The following is a 22,164-nucleotide window of genomic DNA, read 5'->3' on the forward strand; positions in this document are numbered from 1 at the left end:
AAATAAATATTTAAATTAAAATTATAAAGTCACTAAAAAATATAAAAAAATAATTAATATTATATTATTTTTTATTTATTTCACAAAAGGTTAATTTGATAATAAATTCACCATGAGAAATTCAATTTGGTCCGAGATTAAATAAGTTAAGTTGGGGTTCGATTTGATTATCATTTTGAATCAAAGACTGAATAAAACCATTATATATATATATGTACTTTAATATATTAATTAATTAAACCAGTTTGACCCTACCATTAATTAGTTTGATCTTCCAACTAAATTCTTGCTAATTTCATTTTTGGTCTAATTTTGTTTGGATTAGTTGAACACCCCTACCAACTGTTGCCCTAACTAGGATAAATTTCTATATTAATTTGACCATACAATTTATAATTATACAGGGTTTCACCTTATATAATCATTCAAAATAAAATAATTATTATCCCAGAATATAGATTAAATGACAAGTTAGTGATATGCCAGAATTAATATCAATAGATTACGAATTTTATATTAATTTAAGCAAAAGTCAAAATCTCGTTTGCAATTTAACTCATTTATCAAAATTGAAGACACGAGCGACATAAAATCACGTAAAAATAATAATTTTAAGATAAAATAATTATTTTTATAATAAATTGATGAGTAATGATAAGTAAAATAATTACAAACGATCACAAAGACAATCAGGTACTCAAAATCGTGTCTCATCATACTTGAGATTTTCTCATTTGAGTAGTAAAAATATTAGTTTATGAATACTGTGTCAGTTCCTTTCACAATTTTTTTTTCTTATAAGGGTTTTTTAATTCGACAACTGTATTTAACTCAAATACATGTGTACCTATACTTACACGATAAAATTTCTATTTTATCCCTACTTGTAGGATTAATCACATCACAGTATTTATCAAACTTTTTACAAGGATAAAATAAAAAATTTGCCCATATATATATATATTTCCTTTTTTAATTTGAGCTCATGAGTACCATTTTCAGCCACTGTGTGTGTGACTGGTTTTTGTTTTTGGATTTTTATATCAATATGAATTAATTTTTTCACTTTTCCCATGTTATGTAGGTGTAAAAAAATAAAAGATTTGTGCAATAAACTCACAAATCCCGATCCCGAATAAAGTAAAAATTTGTGTGAGAGCTCACCTTAAAAAAGAAAAGAAAAGTGTATTAACTTGATTGCTTACCATTTGGGCAATCTTGAAAATTGGTTAATTGACTTTACCTGCAAGTTGAAATAAACTAAAATTACACGAAATAAACTTTGGAGAATTTAATGCTAAAACAACAGATACCTGCAAAAGAAAGAGATAAAGAACCAACCACCAAGAACCTGTGAAGCATGATAGGGACAGCTTTTATGGGGGCACTGGTGTGATTCAATTAAGAAAGAACTGCGAATGGAAAGATTTGAATGATAAACAAAACAAGCACTTGTTTTCATGAGCTATGAGGCATGGGCAGCCAGCCATTGTTGCTGCTGCTGCTGCTAGCTTTGTTGTCAATTGAAAACGAAAACAAAAAACAAGTCACAAGTTAGTATTGTTGGTAGAGCATTTTATGCATGATGGTGGGGGGTGAAGGCCCTTGAATAAAAAAAAAGACTCCATGAATCCCACTTATTCGTTAGACCACAAGTCAAGACCGATCTTTGGGCACCTTGTATCCGTGCAGAACTCGAAAGCACACAACTAGTTACAAAATCACGATCACAGCATCTCCCAAATGACATGAAGTAAAAGAACGGGAAATGATGAATACATTCGGGTGCAAATTCGGCATTTAGAATTAAATTCTGCACAAAATACAAACCTATATATATATATACATGATTGGCAGTACATAGAAAGCTAAAACAGATCTACATCATTGGTCCAAACCTCACAACGATCTGTATCACTTGTACATATAGAGTACAATAACAGTAGAGCCATGGGTTTACCTCGCCGCCTGCCCTTCTACCTTGTTAGTCTTCTGCATTGCTGGCCCTTCTACCTTGTTAGTCTTCCGCATTGCTGGCCCTTCTACCTTGTTAGTCTTCTGCATTGCTGGCCCTTCTACCTTGTTGGCCTTCTGCATTGCAGGCACTTCTACTTTGTTGGTCTTCTGCATTGGATCAGGGAAACTACTGCCTGCTCTAAGAATATAAAGCAAAGCATCTCGTCCAGTCAGAACAATTTGAAAGAAGCTATCCACTTGATTAGCAAGATCACCCAGTCCTTCTGAAAGTTTCTCTGCCCTCTTTCCTATTTCGGAAATAGAATTTTGGAGGGTTTCGGCTTGGGTCGGATCCACCCCGTCCTTCACCATGGGGCACAGCTGCTTCACACTTATTTCGGCTGCTTCAATCTCTTTCACTGGCGTAACTCTTCCACTAGATAATATATTCCTCATCTCCTCATTTACATAAGCCTGCACATCCACATACGCTTTTGCCCACCGGCATGTTCCTTGGACCTGTAAATCCACTAGCTTATTGGCAGAACCTGAAAATGCAGCAGCTAAAATGCTACAGATAAACAAAGTCAGCACTTTAACACCGTACATGGCTTGCACTAAAACCTTCCCTTTGGCCGATTTCTTGACCTTGGGCAGGTTAAGCGCCTCAGCAAGACTCTGCAAGATGGTAAAACAATTCTCAAGCCTGGGATTCTTGGAACTAATGTGCTTCTTCCAGCCATCAAGTGAAGAATAAGCCTTTACAAACTGGCTTGAGGAGGAAGCATCCAAGTAGTGTAGGGCCAAGTGAAGAAAGAGATGGCCCTGATTGAGGCGTGAGAGCTCAGAACTGAAAATAATACAAATATCAAGTAGCTTAACACTGTCGTCCAAGTACACATCAATCCATTTGTCATCCCATTTATGCACTGGAAGTTCAAGCTCTGTAATAATGGTTTTTATGTCAATGTGGGTTTGACATAGCAACTCCACAGCAGATCTCATCCAGGATAAGCTAAGGAGATCCTCCCCGTCTTTTGGGTTAAGCTTCTTAAATCGCTCTGCTAAGGCTTCCTCAAAATTGCTTAATAGCGCAATAAGCCTCGGAGACAGATATGAACCCTTAGGTAGCATCATTTTGAACGGATTTCCAAACGGGAAGAAAGGCCGATGTGGATCCTGTGGACGACTCATTTTGATATACAATCTGCATATCAGTTTGTACTAAAACCAGTGAGAAGCTAAGAGCATGAAAGAGAACTTCTCAAAGTCACACATCACACAACTATATGCCTAATATGTAACATCACTAAATAACAGGAGTGCTTTTTCTTCTCTCTCTCCCAACTGTCCAATAAAAACTGACACAAGAAAAATGCCTAAAGAGAAGTACAAATATATGCTCAATTAGTCTAAAATATATATTTCATCTAGTTCAAAAAATCACTATAACCTGATGTCAGGCGAGCATCAATAATCATATGTTCCTGCAACATAAATAATCAGACATTCATATATGCTGCAAGTAGCAGCATCTCCAAGAAAAAATCAATTCCAAAATCCATCTATGCTAAACTCCAGTGAAGCAAGCTTAAATACAAAGATGCGACCCATCATGTGCTTCGGCACTTTGTATTCAACTAACAATGACGTCCCCAGTGCACGAGAGGCCTTGCTTTGCAAAGGTGGGGAGTAGGTCATATCATATGCAGCCTTACTCTTCCTTTGCAAATAAGCTGTTTGCATAATCTGATGATGTGACCTTCCAATCACAAAAAGCAACCTTATCATTACTTGTAACCTTAAAAAAATGGGGATTCAACTGTGGCAGAGAAAAAAATTGTAAGTAATAATATTTACCCATAATAATTGAGCTCATGCCAGCCACAAGCAATCATGACAAATAATAGAAAACGCATGCCCCAAATAAGAATCCTGAAATTACATCTCATATGAAAAGTGGATACAGCTTCAATTTTTTATTTATTTTTTGAATAACGTTATTCTGTGATTTCATAACCTTAAACATAACTCTCTTCAGTTTCAACTGAGGTACCAAATGACGCGCACAACTCCATGGGGAGAAAACAGAGCTAACCCCACAAATTTCCAGCATTATTATACTGCCTATGGCCACGGAGGGGGGAATAACAAAGAAGCTGATCCTCGAAATCAAATTTCCCTCAGTATCACGGCTTATGATCCCTGAACCGCAGTAAATTTCTTGACTGAACTGATTCAAGCCGAATATCCCTCTATACATGAGCAAAACAAGAGTAATAAACAAAAAAAATCAAAAAATTGCTACGAAATTTAAATGGATGCCATCTCACACTTCTCATCCAAGCTGAAGCATTTTCTTCGTCAACCCGTTGCAAAACATGAAGCATACACAACCATGTAACCACAAAACCCAGATCTAAACCTAATCAAACGAACATCAACGAATTGAACACGTAATAGCCAGAAAATTGAGAAACAAAGCAATCAAGACCTCAAAACATTCGATTAATCGCTAAGACTCCGAAAACAGACAAAGAATCAGTAAAATCAAACCAATTTCGGATGCTTACATGTCTGCCGGAAGGAAGACAATCGAAATTGCGGTACAAACCCCAACTAACTGTAGTGGAATTTGGAATTGGAACCCTAGAGAGTCTCTCACAAAGCGGCTCTAATCGACCATTTCTACGCGTAGAGCCTTTAAATAGCCGGCTAAATTACACTGAAACCCCCGCGGGGGCCCTTAATGTTTTACAAATTATACTAAAACACCCTTATGTTTCAAGTAAATAAATAAGCTGGACCGTTTGAGCTGGTCCTTTGCACTTAGATCGGAAGGTCTTGCTTCATCTAGTCCGGGCAAGTATGTAGAGATCTTCTTGAGATTATGAAAAGAATCTGATCCAGCATCTCTAGGATTTTATTAGATCATAACATTAGAAACCAATTATTGGCAGTACCGATTCTTCAATAAATGAACTTCACCTTCTCGCATGAAAATAATAATCAGCGGGCATAACTTTTGTTCTATCCACCAAAGTAAGCACTTTCTTTTATAAGCAACTTAATGACTCTATATTTATCAATGTAAATCACTTGACTCCATCTTCATCGAAATTGTAATACCCCATGTTCGTATAAACTTGTCACGTAATTTCGATGAATTTAGAATACCGAAAAATTGATTTGATAACAGTTATACATACCGAATCAACTGTAGAGAATGTCTCGGAGTGAAATTGTCTAAAGAGAATAATATGGTTTCGATGAGAGTTCTGAGATAGGATTTATGATATCGAAAAAAATCAGAACGAGAACAATTTTCAGTACAACTAAAATGTAGCTGCCGCCTAAAAATGCCTCACATATTTCTTCTGACCCCACGTAATAAGCAAGTAACAAGAAGAAAACAAGTATCAACCAAATAATACTTTAATAAGAGTGCGATTTTGTTCACCCTATTTAACGGGGGTTAAAATGACCACCGTGAAAAACTAATACCCATTTCCTCTCTTCTCTCTACTTCCCTCTTCTTTTCCAAATCTCCCCCTCTCCTCTCCCTTCTCCTCTTTTCTTTTCTTCTCCAGCCAGCCTCATGTCGCCGTTGTCGCCGCCTTTTCTTGCGCGTCAATCGCCTCTTCTAGCCAACTGCGAGGCGAGGTGCGGCGAGACAGTGTAGCAGAAGACAGCGAGAGGGTCGACAACAGCGAGAGCAAGGAAAGGGGAGAGAAAAGAGATAGAGAAGAACAGATGGGTAAAGACCCCTTGAAATGACCTTTTTACCTCCCCAAACTAACGGAGCGGTAAAGTTACCCCGTTAAAGGAGGTGAACAAAATCGCACTCCTTTAATAGGCCAGCTGTTCAACTCATGTCTTTAATAGAAAATTTCTTTTATTAGTCTTCCTCTTGTGCTTATCATTTCAAATACATATCAAATTTTTTATAAAAAAAAAAAATTTACCTTATTTTAAAAATATTTTTGATAATACTAAAAGTATGATGCAAATAAAAAAAATAAAATATTTTATATAAAGAATTATCAAGTGGCAATTGGTAATTATAGTCTACTTTTAATATCTTAAGGCAAAATTTAGATAAAAATTAAAGTTATTAAAGTGATAAATTAAATGTCTTATACTTGTAATGTCACGAGATCAAATTTTAGTAATTGAGCTTTTTATCTTTAATTTTTAAATAAAAAGTATAAACGGTATTTTTGAAAATTTACTAACATCAAAATGTCCTTATTTATTTTATAATAATATAGCTAACTCATACTAAGGAAAATTTAATTAAATGTCTTTCTGGATCAAAATTTAATAATTCTTAATCCAAATGAATTGACACTGAGAAACTTTAAATGTGTCGTGAGTGAGTGTTAAAATAACATTTATAATATCATGTGACTTGTTCCACTTTGAGGCAATTCAAGATCTAAACATAAAAAGTACACGAATAGAGAGTGAATTTATTTGGGTCCCAAAGTGTAGGACATCCCAAGACAGGAAGAATTGGAAACATGGCAATGTCTTGGCTTTGGGCACAAATTATGTCCACTTTAGGACATCAGAGTGCCCAAACCAGACCTTAGAATGTGCTAAATGGATCAAACCAAACCACCCAGCATTACATGGCAACTTACTGAGAAGAAGAACTCAAAAACATCACCTCATTCTTGTAACATCAGTCAATAACAGGGGGTGATTATTCATTCGGTTTGGTAATCAAATTCAACCAAATTGACCAAACTCAATAGACCAAACCACTTTCCAAAATTGAACCGAACCAATCGATTAATTACTCAAACTGAAATAATAAAAAAAAATAAAAAAACCAAAAATAACAAAGTGCAAATAAAACTTCTTTTGCCAAAACTTCCATTCTCTAATTCTTAATTTGATCAAAAATAACATTACTTTTAACATTTTACTTAATTCGATTATTTCAATTTTTTTCAATAAAGAGATCAAACCGAACCAAAAACATTAAAAACTCAAATTTAAAAACTGAACCAAACCAATTTACAAATTAAATTGAACCGAACCGAACCATCATTTTCAACCACTTCAGTTCAAATATTTTAGTTTAACTGAAATTTTACTCACCCCTCATCAAAATAACTAACCCAAGTGTGACAAAAGGCAAAAGCAAAACACAGTCTTCTGCAATTCCTTTCAAGTTTCTTAACAAGGTCACCTTAATCCCGTACCATCAATCAATGAGATTATAATATAGCATAAAACTGGCTGCGTGTGCCAAAAGGTGGGGGAGGGGGGCGGAGGAGAGAGAGAGAGAGAGAGCAAATACTTTGGTCAGCCATTGATTGCAGAAACAGAGCTCAACAAGCCATACACCCAGCCCAGCCATACCTGCACCATCAATCAAAGGTTGATGATACATGTAAAGATCAATCAAATCTAATGGTGTTACAGACAACAAGAGCAAAGAGAACATCAAGCCTTGAAATTCGTGGGTAGATATTGGGAGAGATAATAGAGGATCCCAGCATGCATAAGATTACTAGCTTTGTTATCAAAATGTAAAAACTGAAATGCTTCTGAGAATAGATAGAACTTATAACATTCATCATTGCTTGGAAAACCTGCAAGAAAACCAGTGCAGTTGAAAGACATGCTACAAAACAAAAGATATCCTCAGACTAAGATACAACATAACAGGCAGACAGATATTACAAATGGAATCCAGTTAACATTAAGCACTTCCTCGATCATATCGCCTTTTCGCCCTTGGCGTTCCTATAACTCTCCCTGCCTCCAGCTTTTTGTCAAATACGCAACTGTTAACTCAAGAACAAATGAGATTCTAGCTCGCGAAAATCCTCCAGTTGGAAGAGTATAAAACAACTTCGAACTGTATTCACCACACTTCAGGTTGCTAATAGTGGCTTCAGTCTTTCTTCTTATCCAGCTCGTCAATTGCAGCGAGTCTTTCAACCAGGGGAGGATGAGAATAATGATAAGCTGAATACCAAGGATCTGTATTCATTGCTGACAGGTTCTCTTCCTGAAAAGACACCAACTTAATTAATCAGCGTGCACGCGACGTTATGTTGATCTAAAACACGCACAAATTTGAAATAGGTTTCGAATGAAGTATTTGAATACCACAGTATACCAAAAGAATTATTAGTAGGTGGAGACAAGCATGATCATTTCAAATCAATACAGGCACATAATTTGGCGGGCACTAAAAAGATAGCAACAAGATTAAATAAATAACCATTATTTTGTATAGGAAAATTAAATAAATGACAAATTATTCCATTGTTGTAAGAAACTGGTTTTCACGTTGGCTTCTCTAACTCAAATAATGTACACAATTTGCTTGGATCAGAAATTGATATCTTCAGATCACTTGTCCTAACTTTTATAGCAACACAATCCAGCAGAACAAAAATAGTAGACATTATGTCAGTACATAAGACAAAATCACCTGCAGTTTCACAAGAGCTGCTCGAAGTGTTGAGCTGTAACCAAGCTTCTTTGCAAAAGCATCAGCCTTCAGTAAAGGAGGAAAACAGAATTAGGAAGTTCTCTCTCTCTCTCTCTCTCTTTTTTGACAAGTTAGAAGTAGTCTTCAGAAAACGAGGAATAGAGATATCAAAAGCATAACTATTTTTTTCACATCAAACAGTTACCTGAAACTCAAAGGACCGGCTTACAAGATTAAGACCAAAGCTCACAAGATGCTGGAGAGGTATCACAGTGTGCTGCAGCCAAGGAGGTGACAAAAATCATACACAATTCAGAAAGTATTTTTCTATGCTGCTGACTGAACATTGCTTCAAAATGCAATTTTAAACAGGATGTACAAAATAAGTCAACTACAAAATTGAATTTAATGCACAAAGTTTTCCAATGACCTAAACAAAAGATACAAGCCAATGGGAGTTCTAAATATACCAAAAAGCTCATCCCCATGACATAAGCCACCAAGCTAGATACTTTGAAGGAGTGCTAGTTTCTTCAAACCCTAAGACTGTATCTTCAACTAGACAAGGTTTGAGTATTTTAAACATTCCACCCCTGCTCTTCACTTTATTTAGAGGGAAATTGACGGGTGTAGCATAGGTGTGAAAAAGACACCCCAAAATAAACCCTTGAAAGAACAAACTTCAATGGCCGAAACTTGGCTTTCAAGAAGACGCAAAAACAAGACTATTTTCCTAAAAAAACCCAAATAGGTTGCTGAAATTTGTATTGATAAAACTTGATTACAAACTCTAAATTCTAGGCATATTTATAGTATTTGACTAATCTAAATCCATCTAATATTTGTAAACAAAATTCAATTAAAATCCTAATAAAAATAAATTCTAAGTAAAAGTCAACTAGAATCCTAATAAAAATAAAAGCCTAATCAAACATGAAGTAGAATCCTAAATCAAGTAGAATTCTAAAACTTAAGAAGTATTAAAATATTGTTATTGTGCTACTATTCCGTGATACTATTCCAGTTTGGTCGGGTCGGACTTCGGTCGGGTCTTGATTGGTGACCGCATCATTTACCTTCACTTGAGAAAAAAATCGAGCTCGAATTTTGATCTAAGTAGGACAAATCCACATTCGGCAAGTACAAAGAGAAATTAGCCACATTGAATGTTTAGAAATACTCATATGATTAGGCAAATCCACAACATAAGCATTATCATTGGTCTTCTTTGGAATTTTGTAAGGACGATACTTCTTTGGCTTGAACTTGTTCTGCTTTCCTACTGGAATCCATTCCTTCTTCAAGAATATCATAATTTCATCTCCAATCTCAAATACCTTGTGCTTCCTATACTTGTCAGTTGTCGCCTTGTACTTCTTATTTGTGCAACTTTTGCTTGACATCTTCCTGAACCGCTTGAACTTTTCTGTTAAGGGAACATGAGTAAAGACATTCCTCCTCTTAGCCATATCTGCGTTGGCATGGGTCCAGCCATTGCCATGTTTGTTGCCCTCTACCTCCATTGTATTATTACTGTTAGATTGAGGATGTTGAACAATCCATCTTGAACGCTTCTCTAATTTGGTAGATCTTATCACAGGTCCTTCTCTCATTAGCTTTCTTGATTTTGACTCTTCATCAGCTTCTAAATTCATTCATAGATTTTTCTTGCCTGAAGAAGCATTCTTTTGCAACTGTTTTGAATAAAGATTTATTCCATGACTACCAACAATCTCTCCATCACTTAAAATATTGATGTTTGAATCCTCCTCTGGTCTAAGCACTTGATCAACTATAGTAGCAGTTGTTACAGCATTCTTAGTTTCGGAATCTAATTTCAGATTAATATCAAAAGTAGTTGCACTACCCGAGTTAACTAGCTTGGGAGATCCAACACCCTTATTATCCACAAAGAAACCCATGTGACCATCTTGCTTTTGCAATCGCGAAGGTGAATATGTTCCTATTGCCTTCAATTCAACCATGCTAGAGCTTGAATAAATTGTAGAAGGATTTGCTACCATGACCTCCATCTCCTTTACAGTCGCAAGCTGATCAGAAGAAACGCCACCATCCTTGGGTTGCGAAGTAATGCCTGAGCCCTCGGGACTGGAAAATACCCCATTATGAGTAAATAACCTTAGAGTTTCTGTCATGTTGGCAGCATAAATCAGACCTGAGTTTGCAAACGTTGAGGTTGTTAGGACAACATAATCTTCAAAATCAAGCTCCAAACTCATTGAAAAGCCACTCTTTAGTTTATACTCATCGTTTCCCTAATGGCTGTGTTGCTGCGCATTCCTCCTAACCCCTTTACCACTAGGGTTGGCTATCATATGACCAAGATCATCCTCATCGTCGCTATCATCCATCATTGGTCTTCTAGGATTAATGAGGACCTGATTAATGGCTGGTCTTCCCGGTTTAACATAGCCGGCTTGATTCACGCCATTAGTCCGGTTCCGATTATCCTTAACTCGTTGTAAAACGCCCAATTGGTTGCAAATTCGCTCCAATTGTTGCTCCATTGTATGAGTTATTTCCCATTGTTCTTCGATTGCTCTCCAAATTGAGGACAACGCCCGATCACTGTCACAAGGCTGGTTGCTACCATTACCTTCAAAATTAGCCATCTGATTGATTGTTGAACCACTTTGATACCACCTGACGCAGCGTGTAATGTAGGTGTAAAAAAGACACACCAAAATAAACCCTTAAAGGAACAAACTTCAATGGCCAGAGCTTAACTTTCAAGAAGACGCAAAAACAAGACTGTTTTGCTAAGAAAACTCAAATAGGTTGCTGAAATTTGTATTGATAAAACTTGATTACAAACTCTAGATCCTATGCATATTTATAATATTTGGCTAATCCAAATCCATCTAATATTTATAAACAAAATCCAACTAAATCAAGTAGAAACATGAAGTAGAATCCTAAATCAAGTAAAATCATGAAGTAGAATCTTAAATTAAGTGGAAACATGAAGTAGAATCCTAAATCAAGTAGAATTCTAAAACTTAAGAAGTACTAAAATATTGTTCTTGTGCTACTATTCCGCTGATACTGTTCCGATTTGGTCGGGTCAAACTTGGGTCGGGTCTTGATTGGTAACCGCATCAAACATGAAGTAGAATCTTAAATCAAGTAGAATTCTAAAACTTAAGAAGTATTAAAATATTGTTCTTGTACTATTATTCCAGTGATAATGTTTCGGTTTGGTCGGGTCGAACTTGAGCCGGGTCTTGATTGGTGACCGCATCAAAAATGAAAGATCAATCTTGAGTAATCCTTAGAGTTTTAGGGTTCTTCACTTTATAGAGTACATTGCTTAGCTCCAATCGTATCTGGTGCAGAACTACTCAATCAATCAGCTGCACATGTACTCAATCAAAGGTGGCTGATTGGCTGATTCTAGGGAAGCATCCTGCTTTGTGTCAGGACCCCTACCTCTATTTTATCAAAATGTTCTTCCATTAAGGAGTTAAGCTAGTGGCTTGATCCGTTTCCCTCAATGATGAATTACCCCATATTATCTCACTATGACACCTGATAGTTTGAGGCCATACCAAATAGGCACTGTAACATCCCGTTCGAGCGATAGGAAGGACCGGAATAACTTACCCTGATGGGCCTACACGAACTTCCCAGGGGGGTCACCCATCCTTGGATTGCCCCAGGTCAAGCACGCTTAACTTGGGAGTTCTTTGCCAACATTCAGCCCAAAAGGTATCCAGCTGGTGTTGTTTCCTTTCTTACACTATCCTCGATATATACTAACTTCTCTGGGCCCTCGGGGTATTACATTCTCCCCCCCTTAAGCACATGACGTCCTCGTCATGCGACCTTACAACTGGTCCCAGACCTTCTCCCCTTGGGGGTTGCCATCCTAGAAGCCTGCCAGAAGCCGCTCCTTGTACAGGCCCTCAAGCCCCGGCGCCACTCCCCGCCCTCATCGGACCGCCTTCGCCAAGGGTCGGCTCTGATACCATTTGTAACATCCCGTTCGAGCGATAGGAAGGACCGGAACAACTTACCCTGATGGGCCTACACGAACTTCCCAGGGGGGTCACCCATCCTTGGATTGCCCCAGGTCAAGCACGCTTAACTTGGGAGTTCTTTGCCAACATTCAGCCCAAAAGGTATCCAGCTGGTGTTGTTTCCTTTCTTACACTATCCTCGATATATACTAACTTCTCTGGGCCCTCGGGGTATTACAGGCACAGTTTGTCTCAATTCCATATTGTTCTCGTGATCATGGCACTGGAAGTTAGTGTGCAAACACACATAAAATTAATGGAATGAACAGTGACATACAAGTAGATTGACATAGAGGGAAGAGAGGGAGTAAAGTCAAATTGTTGCACTTGAGAATAATGTTTTGAAACAAATTGTTTTGCGTCTTCAAGTCACAGGTCCTGCACCTAGAAGATGTGAAGTAAACCAAGGAAAGCCAAGAAGAAATTATTTCAGGCAATGATAAAGGATGGATATAATTAGACTAAAGGATACTTATAAAGCCAACTACAGAAAAACAGATCCTAAGTAATTGGGAGGAAAGCTTGTTGAGTTGGATTGAGTTATAATGGTAATGACAAACAGCAAAATAAAGCAGAAAACACGGCCTTCAAAATCAAGATGCATATCCAAGCATTCAATATGTTCAAATCATTCGGAGAGAACATAGACCCTAGTCATTTATCAATACACATCCAAATACCTGAAATATGATGAGTCCAATAAGTACTGGCTGTGTATCAAAGCCAAAACTCTCGAACAGATCCTTCGAGTTCCTCACAAGAGTGTATCCTCCAAATTGCAAAAATGTGAGAATCTACAGAGGCAATTAAACATAGCTCAGAACCCCACAGTAAAACTACTTCTCAAAGTCAAAATGATGGTTATCATCTATAATGTGAAGCAATCCACAAGATGAAGAAGAACTCAGAAAAGCAGAAAGACATTCAAATTCTTAAATGAAAAAATATGCTAATCTGTAGCAGCAAAAGCTTACATACGTAGAGCCTATAGTCCTATTGAAGCACAAACACATGTTAAAACTGCATGGTTAAAATAAGAGTTGGCCATACAATCTGACAAGTAAATTTGGTTACACTAAAATTATGTATTCAGAATGCAACACATTAAAGAAACAATCTCGGGAGTAACCAGCATGCACCTTATACCATAAATGAGGAACTCTTAAAAATTAAAGCATACCTGCACAGCAATGAAAGAGTACATAGTGTGGTTAAGTTTCCAGTGGCCCAGTTCATGTGCAATGACGGCAACAACTTCCTCTACATTTTTGCACTGCAGGAAATCACGTGGCCATAGTGAATAAGAAGAATCAAAAAGAGGTAGGTGGTGGGGCACAAGTGGAGAAGAAAATTTTCAAGAGATGGAATAGCATGAGCTCAATCAATTCCCAAGTATATTTATTTAGTCACTAAACAACAAATTATCAACTAAGTGTGCAGCACAATGGAACACTTGTACAAGATGACTTGAAATAGATGAATACAGAGAAATAAAGAAGCACATTTGATTTGAATCTTAAAATTTAATGGTGCAAGAGACTGTTTTCACCAGCCATAGACAGTATCCACATTTCAAAGTATTCAAAGAAATCCAAAGTGAAATCAAAACACCATTATACCCTATAAGATGGTAGGCTCGCAAAAACAACTCAATTCAAGAGATCCCATGCCAAATTTGCTAGAATTTTCAGTGTTAGGTGCTGCTCCCACTCTGAATCTCAGGGTCATGGCTTTTATTCAAAAAACATTATGTAAAAGTTCAATATTTCATGAGGAGATCCTAAATCTACTGAACCTCAATTGATTGGAAATAAGTCTAAGCAACCAGAATGCTAGTCTTCATCCCCAAAGACAGCCTCTGGTATCACCAAGATGCATAATTGTCAAAAGGTGCGCCTAGGCGCAAGGTGAACAGAGGCACAGCTCTGTGTGCCTTGTCACCACTGAGGGACAGCGCCATGCTTGAGGCAAGGCCTAGCTGCACAAGGCACGCACCTCATGCAAGGCACAAAGGCGCATGCCTTGAACATATAAGTGTATTAAAACTGTAATTCTTGTCCATTTGTCACCTTAGATCATATTTCTTGTTGATTTGATTGCATACTCTTGTATATCAGTCAAAGGTGAACCTAGCGATGTAAGCCAGTTCTCCCACTTGCCATGGGGATCCTTTGGCAGTGATGTTCATATCACTTGCTTGCTGGAGAACTACTTGCATCTTTCTGTTTATTAGTTCTTTCTTTCTTCTATTTTTTTTTGCAATTTAGAAAAAACTAATTGTTTGTTGTAATTGTTCTTTGCTATGTGTTCCACTATAAATTTTTTTTTTTCTTCTAATTTCCATTGCATTTTAGAAGAAACTAATTGCTAAGAAACAAATGTCTTATTGTGTGTGCTCCTGATTTTTTTCTCTCTTCTAATTTCTTTTGCAATTTAAAACGAAACTAATTATTTTTTTGTAACTGTTTTTTATGTGTGTTCGGCTTTATTTTTTTTTTTTTTCGTTTCTCCTAGTTACAAAAGAAACTAGAAGAAAATAATTGTTTTCCAGTAATTATTTTTTGTAATGTGTTCCACTAGAATTTTTTCGTCCCTCTAATCTCTTTTGCAATAGAAGAAACTAATTGTTTTTCTGTGAAGAGACTAAGTAGAAAATTATGAAATCACACCACCGTGAATAATTTCCTTGATCTGAAAAATATATATACACACAAGTCCCAAAAAACCTCCTAACTTTTCTCCTATTTTATAGGAATAGATTACAACACTTTGCTATCTATCTTGTGGATTTAGAACAACAATAATTAGGATAACTTATGACTAAATCATCCTTATTCTACCTTATCTTTTTGTTTGACTTTCCTGATTACACGAAGTTGTAATCTTGAGTCTCTTATAATTCCTTAGCTGCCTCCAACACTCCCTCTCAAAGTAAGGAATAGATGTCAATCATTCCCAACTTGCCTCTAAGATCTTCAAAACCTTGTTTTTGCAGGGACTGAAAGGTGGCTAGTGCATTGGTGAGCCCAAATGGCATCACCAAAAATTTAAAATGCCCATGGTGTGTCCTAAAGGCTATTTTGTGTATATCCTCAGGCTTCATTCTAATTTGGTGGTAGCCCAAGCGTAGGTCAAGCTTGTAGAAAAATTTGGCAAGGTGTAGCTCATCCAGTAGGTCTTCCACCAAAAGTATAAGGAATTTGTCCTTGATGGTCATGGCGTTAAGCTGGCGATAATCCACACAAAAACACCATGATCCATCATTTTTCTTGACTAATAGAACAGGGGAGGCAAAAGGACTTTGGCTAAGTCTAATGAAAGATTGGTGTAACATCTCCCTAACCATTTTCTCAATCTCTCTCTTGTGAATTGGGGGGTAGTGGTAGGACCTAATGTTAATGGGATTAGCATCAGGCTTGAGGTTAATAGCATGGTTAAACTCTCTAGTAGAAGGAAGGGTTGTAGGTTCCATGAATAGGTCCCCAAATTCTATTAGCAAATTATCAAGAAGAGCATAATTGTGTACCTAGTCAAACATTCCCAAAGGAGTGCTGACAATCAGATAGAACTCCCCTTTCTCTACCCTACTGTCATGGCCCTCTTCCATTGCCACAATAGAAAATAATCGTGTCAACTAGTTCCACTAGCTCTTGAACACCTTTTGAAGCTTTTTTCCTGTGACCATTTTACAAGCTCCAACTTCCCTTCCCCCAGTTAAGGTCATCTTCCTTCCTTCTTTTTCAAATGAGACCTCCATCCAAGTGAAATCAAAATTGATGGGGCTTACTCCCTTCATCTAGTCCACTCCAAGGACTACATCACAACCTCCCAGCCTTAGAAACCTTAAATCAGCTTCAAATTCCTCCCCCTGCATTTCCAAACAGAAGCCAGTGCATGCTGATTTACTTACCACCCAATTCCCATTAGCCACTGTCACACTCAAGGGTTGGGTTCCCGAGAGTTTACACTTCAGCCACTTAGCCATGCCTTCATCGAGAAAACTATGGGTACTCCCACTGTCTATCAATATCAGTGTTCTAAAACGTGTTAGGCGCTAATCAGGCAGCTGATGGGGGCCTAGCACCTAGGAAAAATGTTGTTTGCCTGCAAGTAGCAAGCAGCAAGGAAGATGGCTTGCTGCTTGACGAAGATGGCGCAACAAGGAGCAAGGAGGAAGATGGTCATACGTACCGAAGGAATAAGAGCAAGAACCGGCAAGGAAAGAACGACCTGATCAGCGACGAGAGAGAGAGAGAGGACGATGAGATTGACGACGAGAGAGAGAGAGAGAGAGATGACGACGAGGAGGAGATCGACAGCAAGAGAGAGAGAGAGAGAGAGAGAGACAATGAGATCAGCTGTAGCGACAAGTCCGACGAGAGACAGTGAACAGGAAAGTGGCAAGAAAGAGTAATGACGAGAAAGAGAGGGGGGGGGGGAATGATAATCAACCCAGGCCGCGCGCGACCCAAACGACTAGGCAGCCTAGGGTAGGTGGCTAGGCATCGATCGGGCCCGACGACGCCTAGGGGTGCAAATTTGGACTTATTCGCAGCAGCCAAGGGTCGCCTTTTAGAACACTAATCAATATCATGAGGCTGCAATCCCTCATCTGCCCTTCTACCTTGATAATTTTGTTATTAGCTACCCCTTTCAGGGCATGTATAGAAATCTCTCCATTGTCCTCCTCCCCAAGATCTTTGTAGTCATCCTCATCTTCATCCTCCTGTAATTCCACATCCTCCCCTTCCAACAATAGTATTTGCCTTTTGCATTGATGTCCGAGAAAATATTTATCCCCACATCGATAGCACAAGACAACAAGTCTCCTCTGTTCAATTAATTTCCCTCTAAATGGTGTTGAGCTTGATCTAGCCACATTCTTCACCCCATTATTTCCCTTCACCATCTCCCGATTATAGCTTCTTCCCCCTGGATTGGATGTTCCCAAAACTATCCCCTTCTGGTGTTGCCTTTGCTTCCTTATTAAAGCCTCCACCACCATCTCTTGTAACCGAGCACTCTCAATTGCTTGCTCCACTATTTTGGGCCTTATCATTTTCACCATTGGTCTAAGCTCCTCGCTAAGACCATTCATGAAACTTGACACAAAATAGACTTCCGAGAGGTGAGGGTTATGGTTGATCATAAGAGATCTCAACTCTTCAAACCTTCGTTGATAGGCTCCCACATCCCTAGTTTGTCTAAGCTTGTTGAATTCTTCTATAACATCCATCATGCTCCTTTCACCAAAACGTTCACACAATTTCTCTGAGAACTCCTCCCAAGTATAGTTCCCTCTCACCCTAGTACACCCTTGAAACCAAGCATCCACTACCTAATTGAAATAGGTCGTGGCTAAGGACACTCTCTGGCCTTCCAGTATGTTATACTAATTGAACATTCTCTCACATTTCCTTAAACCACCATTTGGGATTAGTTCCCTCAAACATCGGGATCTCCATCCGAGGCATGGGAAACCTCAGATGATGATGGTTGACATGACCTTCCCTTCCCCTATCCATCATTCCTTCTAGTTCTTCCTTCAAATCCACCTCAATTTCAGAGGTTCCATTCATTCTATTCATCCTATTCCCTTGTAAAATAGGCTTAGTTCTCTCCCTAGGAGGAAAATCAAGAGACCCTTACCAAATTCTGACGAGTAAACATCACCATGAATTGTTGTATTTGTGACCCCATTTCTTGTCGCATCTACATAAAAGATCCATCCAATCTCCGCTCTAGCCCCTCAATTGAGCTCTCCATCTTATGATCCATTGCCATGATCGCTTCGTGATTCTGAGTGGTGTCGAGCTCCAGTTGATCAGCTTGGTTCTGGAATTCTATCATAGTCAAGTTGACTTGTTGTAGCTACAACTCGAGATTCTTCACACAAGTACCCTCTGCCATTGGTTCAATCCAAACGAGCTTCAATCGAGAATCGAGCTCTAATACCAATATTGTCACAACCTAAGCCTAACAATGATTTCCTTCCTAATTCAATGTGAATTGGGAAGGCATTCTCAAGGATAGAACATAGATTGCGAGAGAGAGAGAGAGAGAGAGTAGAATTCTCTTTGATATTCTCGATAATCCATCCACAACAATCATTGGGGATTTATACAAGCTGCCCAAAAGGCAGATTCTACACTCTATGGTTATAACAATCTTCTGCCACCCTATAACCACTTGCACATGGATACCCCTTGAGCTAACAAACTTTACAGTAAAAAGTTACAACAGTAAAAATATTAAAATTCCATAAATCCCGGTCCTTCTAGTGACAATGAATTATGTGACTCTAGAGAAATGCATACCAATAATTGAATGTTTGCTAAAACCATAAATACAAATTATGGTTATTATTGGACGTAATATAATATGGTATGAGCAGCACAGCCAAGTTCCAGCATATTCAACTAAAGAAGTCTAATGTGACAGTATATTAGTATAGATGATGGAGGGCATGTAAGAAAATATCTTGGGAGATATTATTCTATGTGTAAATATAAAAATTAGTATAGATTATTTATTTCTTTTATTTAGTTAATCTTTTTTTTACTAGGTGTCTATTTTAATTACCTAGAGTCCTAATTAGGGATTACTGAGGTTTCCTAACTAGGACAGGATTAATAGCCTATACAATCTCTTTTAGATGTAATCTTTGAGACAACTTTGACATTGATTTGAGTTTCTCCAAGTTAGTCCTTTGTCCATGCTCTTGTTTTGCTGGCTCTGATAGCATGACATGACCAGAAAAAAGAAAAAGGTACCATTCATCTCCAAGGATTTGGTTTCATCTTTAGGGCTCAATAGCTGCTTATTATTAAGCACCACCATGCCTTGTTCAAAACAGGATATTTACACAATGTACAATAAGAATAGAGGACGAGATGCACAAAGTAGGCACAATAAGATTCAAATTGGATTTTTCCAACAGAGAAAACTAGCAAGAGAGCAATGGGTTCAGAAAGTTAAATTTAGACTTTAAACAAGAGAATTACATGAATAATTCAGTACCAAAAAATAGGTGAGTAATAGCCATGTCAGTTAGATACTTGAAATATATGCAGGTGCCAAAGAAGTAGCTTTGGTTTAAAGATAAGTGAGCTGTTAAATAAGCTTAATGTAACAACAATGATGATTCCAAAAAACATAGTTTCCATAAAATTCCAATATCCATATCAAATTAAAGGCTTCTTTTATCTTTCAGAGAACTATATAAAAAATGAGAAGACAAAAGTAATCATACGTCCAACAAATTTACAAATGGATGAAGTTCAGGAAAATAAATCTCGTAATTCTCAAAAAAATAAGCCTTGCACCTGCTGAATCAAAGTGTCATAAAGGACAATACGCTTGTTCTTAAAGAACCCATACATGTATGCCTGCAAAACATAGCAAAGTAGTTTAGTCTGGCAACAAAAACAATAGTATCACAAAGTAAAGCAATTTCATCTTTGCTGAGAGATAAGTAGGATACTGTAGTCCCATCTTCAAATCACAGTAATGACTTATGAATAAAGAAAAAGTGAAAGAGTACACATTTTTAGACACTGCACTCTGATTTGCAAATGCGTCTTAAATCTACTATATTTTAAAAATTGCAAGATTTCATTCTATTCATCTGGGCAAGGTTGTCAATGTGTTTCAGTTAAATTTGGCTGATCTTCAATGAACCTACATGTGAAATCTCATATTATTACAAATACCTAAGCAGACAATGAGAAAATTTGTGACACCAGATCTAGAGGTAATTCATGCAGTTTGACAGACATTCAATTCAAATAATATAAAGATTTCCCCCTTTCATTTTTATCTTTTTCTATCATAAAAACCATGTTCTTCAAGATATATACAGTTAGAACTTTTCATAATTTTGCCTCTTCTCTCCTTTGCCTAATGGAACGTCAATGGCTTGTAGATAAGATGAATGTTTTTTTCATTCTTTATATATTTATATTTGCTCATCAAAAGTTGTTCCACATGTTTAGACATGACAAGCAAATTTTATACAAAATGTCAAGAAGTTTCCTGTTAGTCTAGGTGTTGTGGTTGATGCAAGTTGGTAGAACGTTTGAGTCAGATTATTGGTGGAAATGGATCTTCCAAACATGGCTGGAATATTCAAAAACCAAGATATAATCATGATGCGAAAAGATGTACAACAAGTTAAACAACACTATATTCAAGAGAAGAACCCTCACATTGCTGTGGCTAGATCTGGTAGATCCATCAACAACAAACAACTTCTTTAATGGAAAATTAAGGGAGGAAGCAAGATTCTCAATTTTCATCCGAAGTTCTCCTTCTGGAAGCTGTTTGTACAACAAACCACGATGAAGTTATTTTAAACTAAACATGAAGTGATTTCTTAAAGTAAATGGACATGGGAAAATGTTTGAAACTCACCGGAGTGAACTTGTTAAAAAGTGGGGCAATCAAAATTGGGTAAATGGTCATCATCACAATAGATAGAACAAACATAAAAGCCCAAAGATAGATGGCCAAGTACGGACCTCCTTTCTGCAACCCAGAAATGAACATCTTTAATCACCAAGCAACAAATCAATTTGCATTATATGCCTTAACACGGTGAAAATTAGTTCTTAGATAGTTTGTCAAGTTTAACATGGCAATGACTTCATACAAATATGTACAGTAACTGAATCAGGTGGATAAGAAGCAACCATATCTGATAAACCGACGAAAGTGCCACTACAGATGAAAGACAGTACCTGAACTAGTAAAATAATTGCAGCAACAATAGGTGGCCCAATTACAATTGCTAGGATGATTCCTTTGATCATATCCCTAAAGAAGAGCCATATTGTTTGCTGTATAGCATGAGGAGAATATATCTTAAATAGTTACCAAGCACCAAAGCTACAGCATAAAAAGGAATTTTACCAAGCTAGCAAAAAACAAAGGTATGAACATGACTGGGAGTCCTAAGAAAGACTACCAACCTTATTGAATCCATGACGAGCCTCAATGACAAAAGTCGAGTATAGAGAAAATGGCAAGTCTGTGATCTGCAAAATAGTCCAAAAAGATTGACTAGCAAAACAAGTTAGGCAAAGATATAATGTCTTGTGTGCATCCATATATGCGGATTTGCAAATTTCAAAAATAATTATGCCAATTACATTACATCCCACCCATGAAGTGCATCCCAAACAAGAAAAATAACTAGCCAGGTACAAGTTTCAAGAAGAAGATAAGTGAGATATTATACATCAATATGCAAGAAATAAAAACATATTTGTCCCATGAAGACAGACTCAATTGAGAACAATTATCAGGCAGTGAGTTACCTTTTTTGTTGGATTAGCTATAATCCATATGTAACCCCTATTTACTCATTAAATACAGCAAACTTATACCCATCTAACTCAAAGCTTCATGTTTGCTTATATGTGGCCTAAATCCAGTAACATGATTATAGCAATATGAATTTGTAGAAAACCATGTACAAGAAATAGAGACTGTTAGATAGTTAGGCAAACTATAGGGATAGTTTTTTATACAGCTATTCATTTTCTATGTGTAACTGTCACCATATGAGTAGTTACTATTTGTGTATAAATTTGTCCAATCTGAATAAAATGAAGTTAATTCTGTCCAAATATCTATATGGTACCAGAGTAGTGAGACAAAGAGTTCAGAGAGGGAGGGAGAGGGGCAAAGATGGTAAAGTAAAAACCTACT

At 37.2% G+C, this 22,164-nt stretch overlaps 2 protein-coding genes across 8 annotated transcripts in view; both read right to left on the reverse strand.

Moving 5' to 3' along the window:
• Nucleotides 1–1,735: 1,735 nt before the first annotated feature.
• LOC127787437 (protein BPS1, chloroplastic-like) lies at nucleotides 1,736–4,689 on the reverse strand. Of its 7 annotated transcripts, XM_052315488.1 has the most exons (6): nucleotides 4,530–4,613; nucleotides 4,290–4,381; nucleotides 3,817–4,211; nucleotides 3,410–3,718; nucleotides 2,047–3,163; nucleotides 1,736–2,013 (listed from the first exon to the last, which is right to left on the reverse strand). In XM_052315488.1, the coding sequence occupies exons 5-6, from the start codon at nucleotides 3,148–3,150 to the stop codon at nucleotides 1,957–1,959; spliced, it is 1,161 nt and encodes a 386-aa protein (XP_052171448.1). In that variant the 5' UTR covers nucleotides 3,151–3,163; nucleotides 3,410–3,718; nucleotides 3,817–4,211; nucleotides 4,290–4,381; nucleotides 4,530–4,613; the 3' UTR covers nucleotides 1,736–1,956. The 7 variants fall into 7 exon arrangements, with proteins under 7 accessions (XP_052171448.1, XP_052171446.1, XP_052171445.1 ...); XM_052315486.1 differs by lacking the exon at nucleotides 4,290–4,381 and having other exon boundaries at nucleotides 4,530–4,628; XM_052315485.1 differs by having other exon boundaries at nucleotides 3,817–4,381.
• Nucleotides 4,690–7,524: 2,835 nt separating this feature from the next.
• The window catches only part of LOC127786706 (CAAX prenyl protease 1 homolog), a 30,522-nt gene continuing 15,882 nt past the window's right edge, over nucleotides 7,525–22,164 (reverse strand). The window contains exons 5-14 of the mRNA XM_052314315.1: nucleotides 21,423–21,488; nucleotides 21,192–21,290; nucleotides 20,866–20,979; nucleotides 20,661–20,771; nucleotides 19,779–19,841; nucleotides 13,634–13,726; nucleotides 13,134–13,247; nucleotides 8,619–8,690; nucleotides 8,414–8,479; nucleotides 7,525–7,984 (exon numbers count right to left, since the gene is read on the reverse strand). Coding sequence (XP_052170275.1) covers nucleotides 7,868–7,984; nucleotides 8,414–8,479; nucleotides 8,619–8,690; nucleotides 13,134–13,247; nucleotides 13,634–13,726; nucleotides 19,779–19,841; nucleotides 20,661–20,771; nucleotides 20,866–20,979; nucleotides 21,192–21,290; nucleotides 21,423–21,488 — 915 coding nt within the window. The 3' untranslated portion in view covers nucleotides 7,525–7,867. The remainder of the gene's footprint in view (nucleotides 7,985–8,413; nucleotides 8,480–8,618; nucleotides 8,691–13,133; nucleotides 13,248–13,633; nucleotides 13,727–19,778; nucleotides 19,842–20,660; nucleotides 20,772–20,865; nucleotides 20,980–21,191; nucleotides 21,291–21,422; nucleotides 21,489–22,164) is intronic.

Source organism: Diospyros lotus, chromosome 12, assembly GCF_014633365.1.
Source record: "Diospyros lotus cultivar Yz01 chromosome 12, ASM1463336v1, whole genome shotgun sequence".
NCBI lineage: Eukaryota > Viridiplantae > Streptophyta > Magnoliopsida > Ericales > Ebenaceae > Diospyros > Diospyros lotus.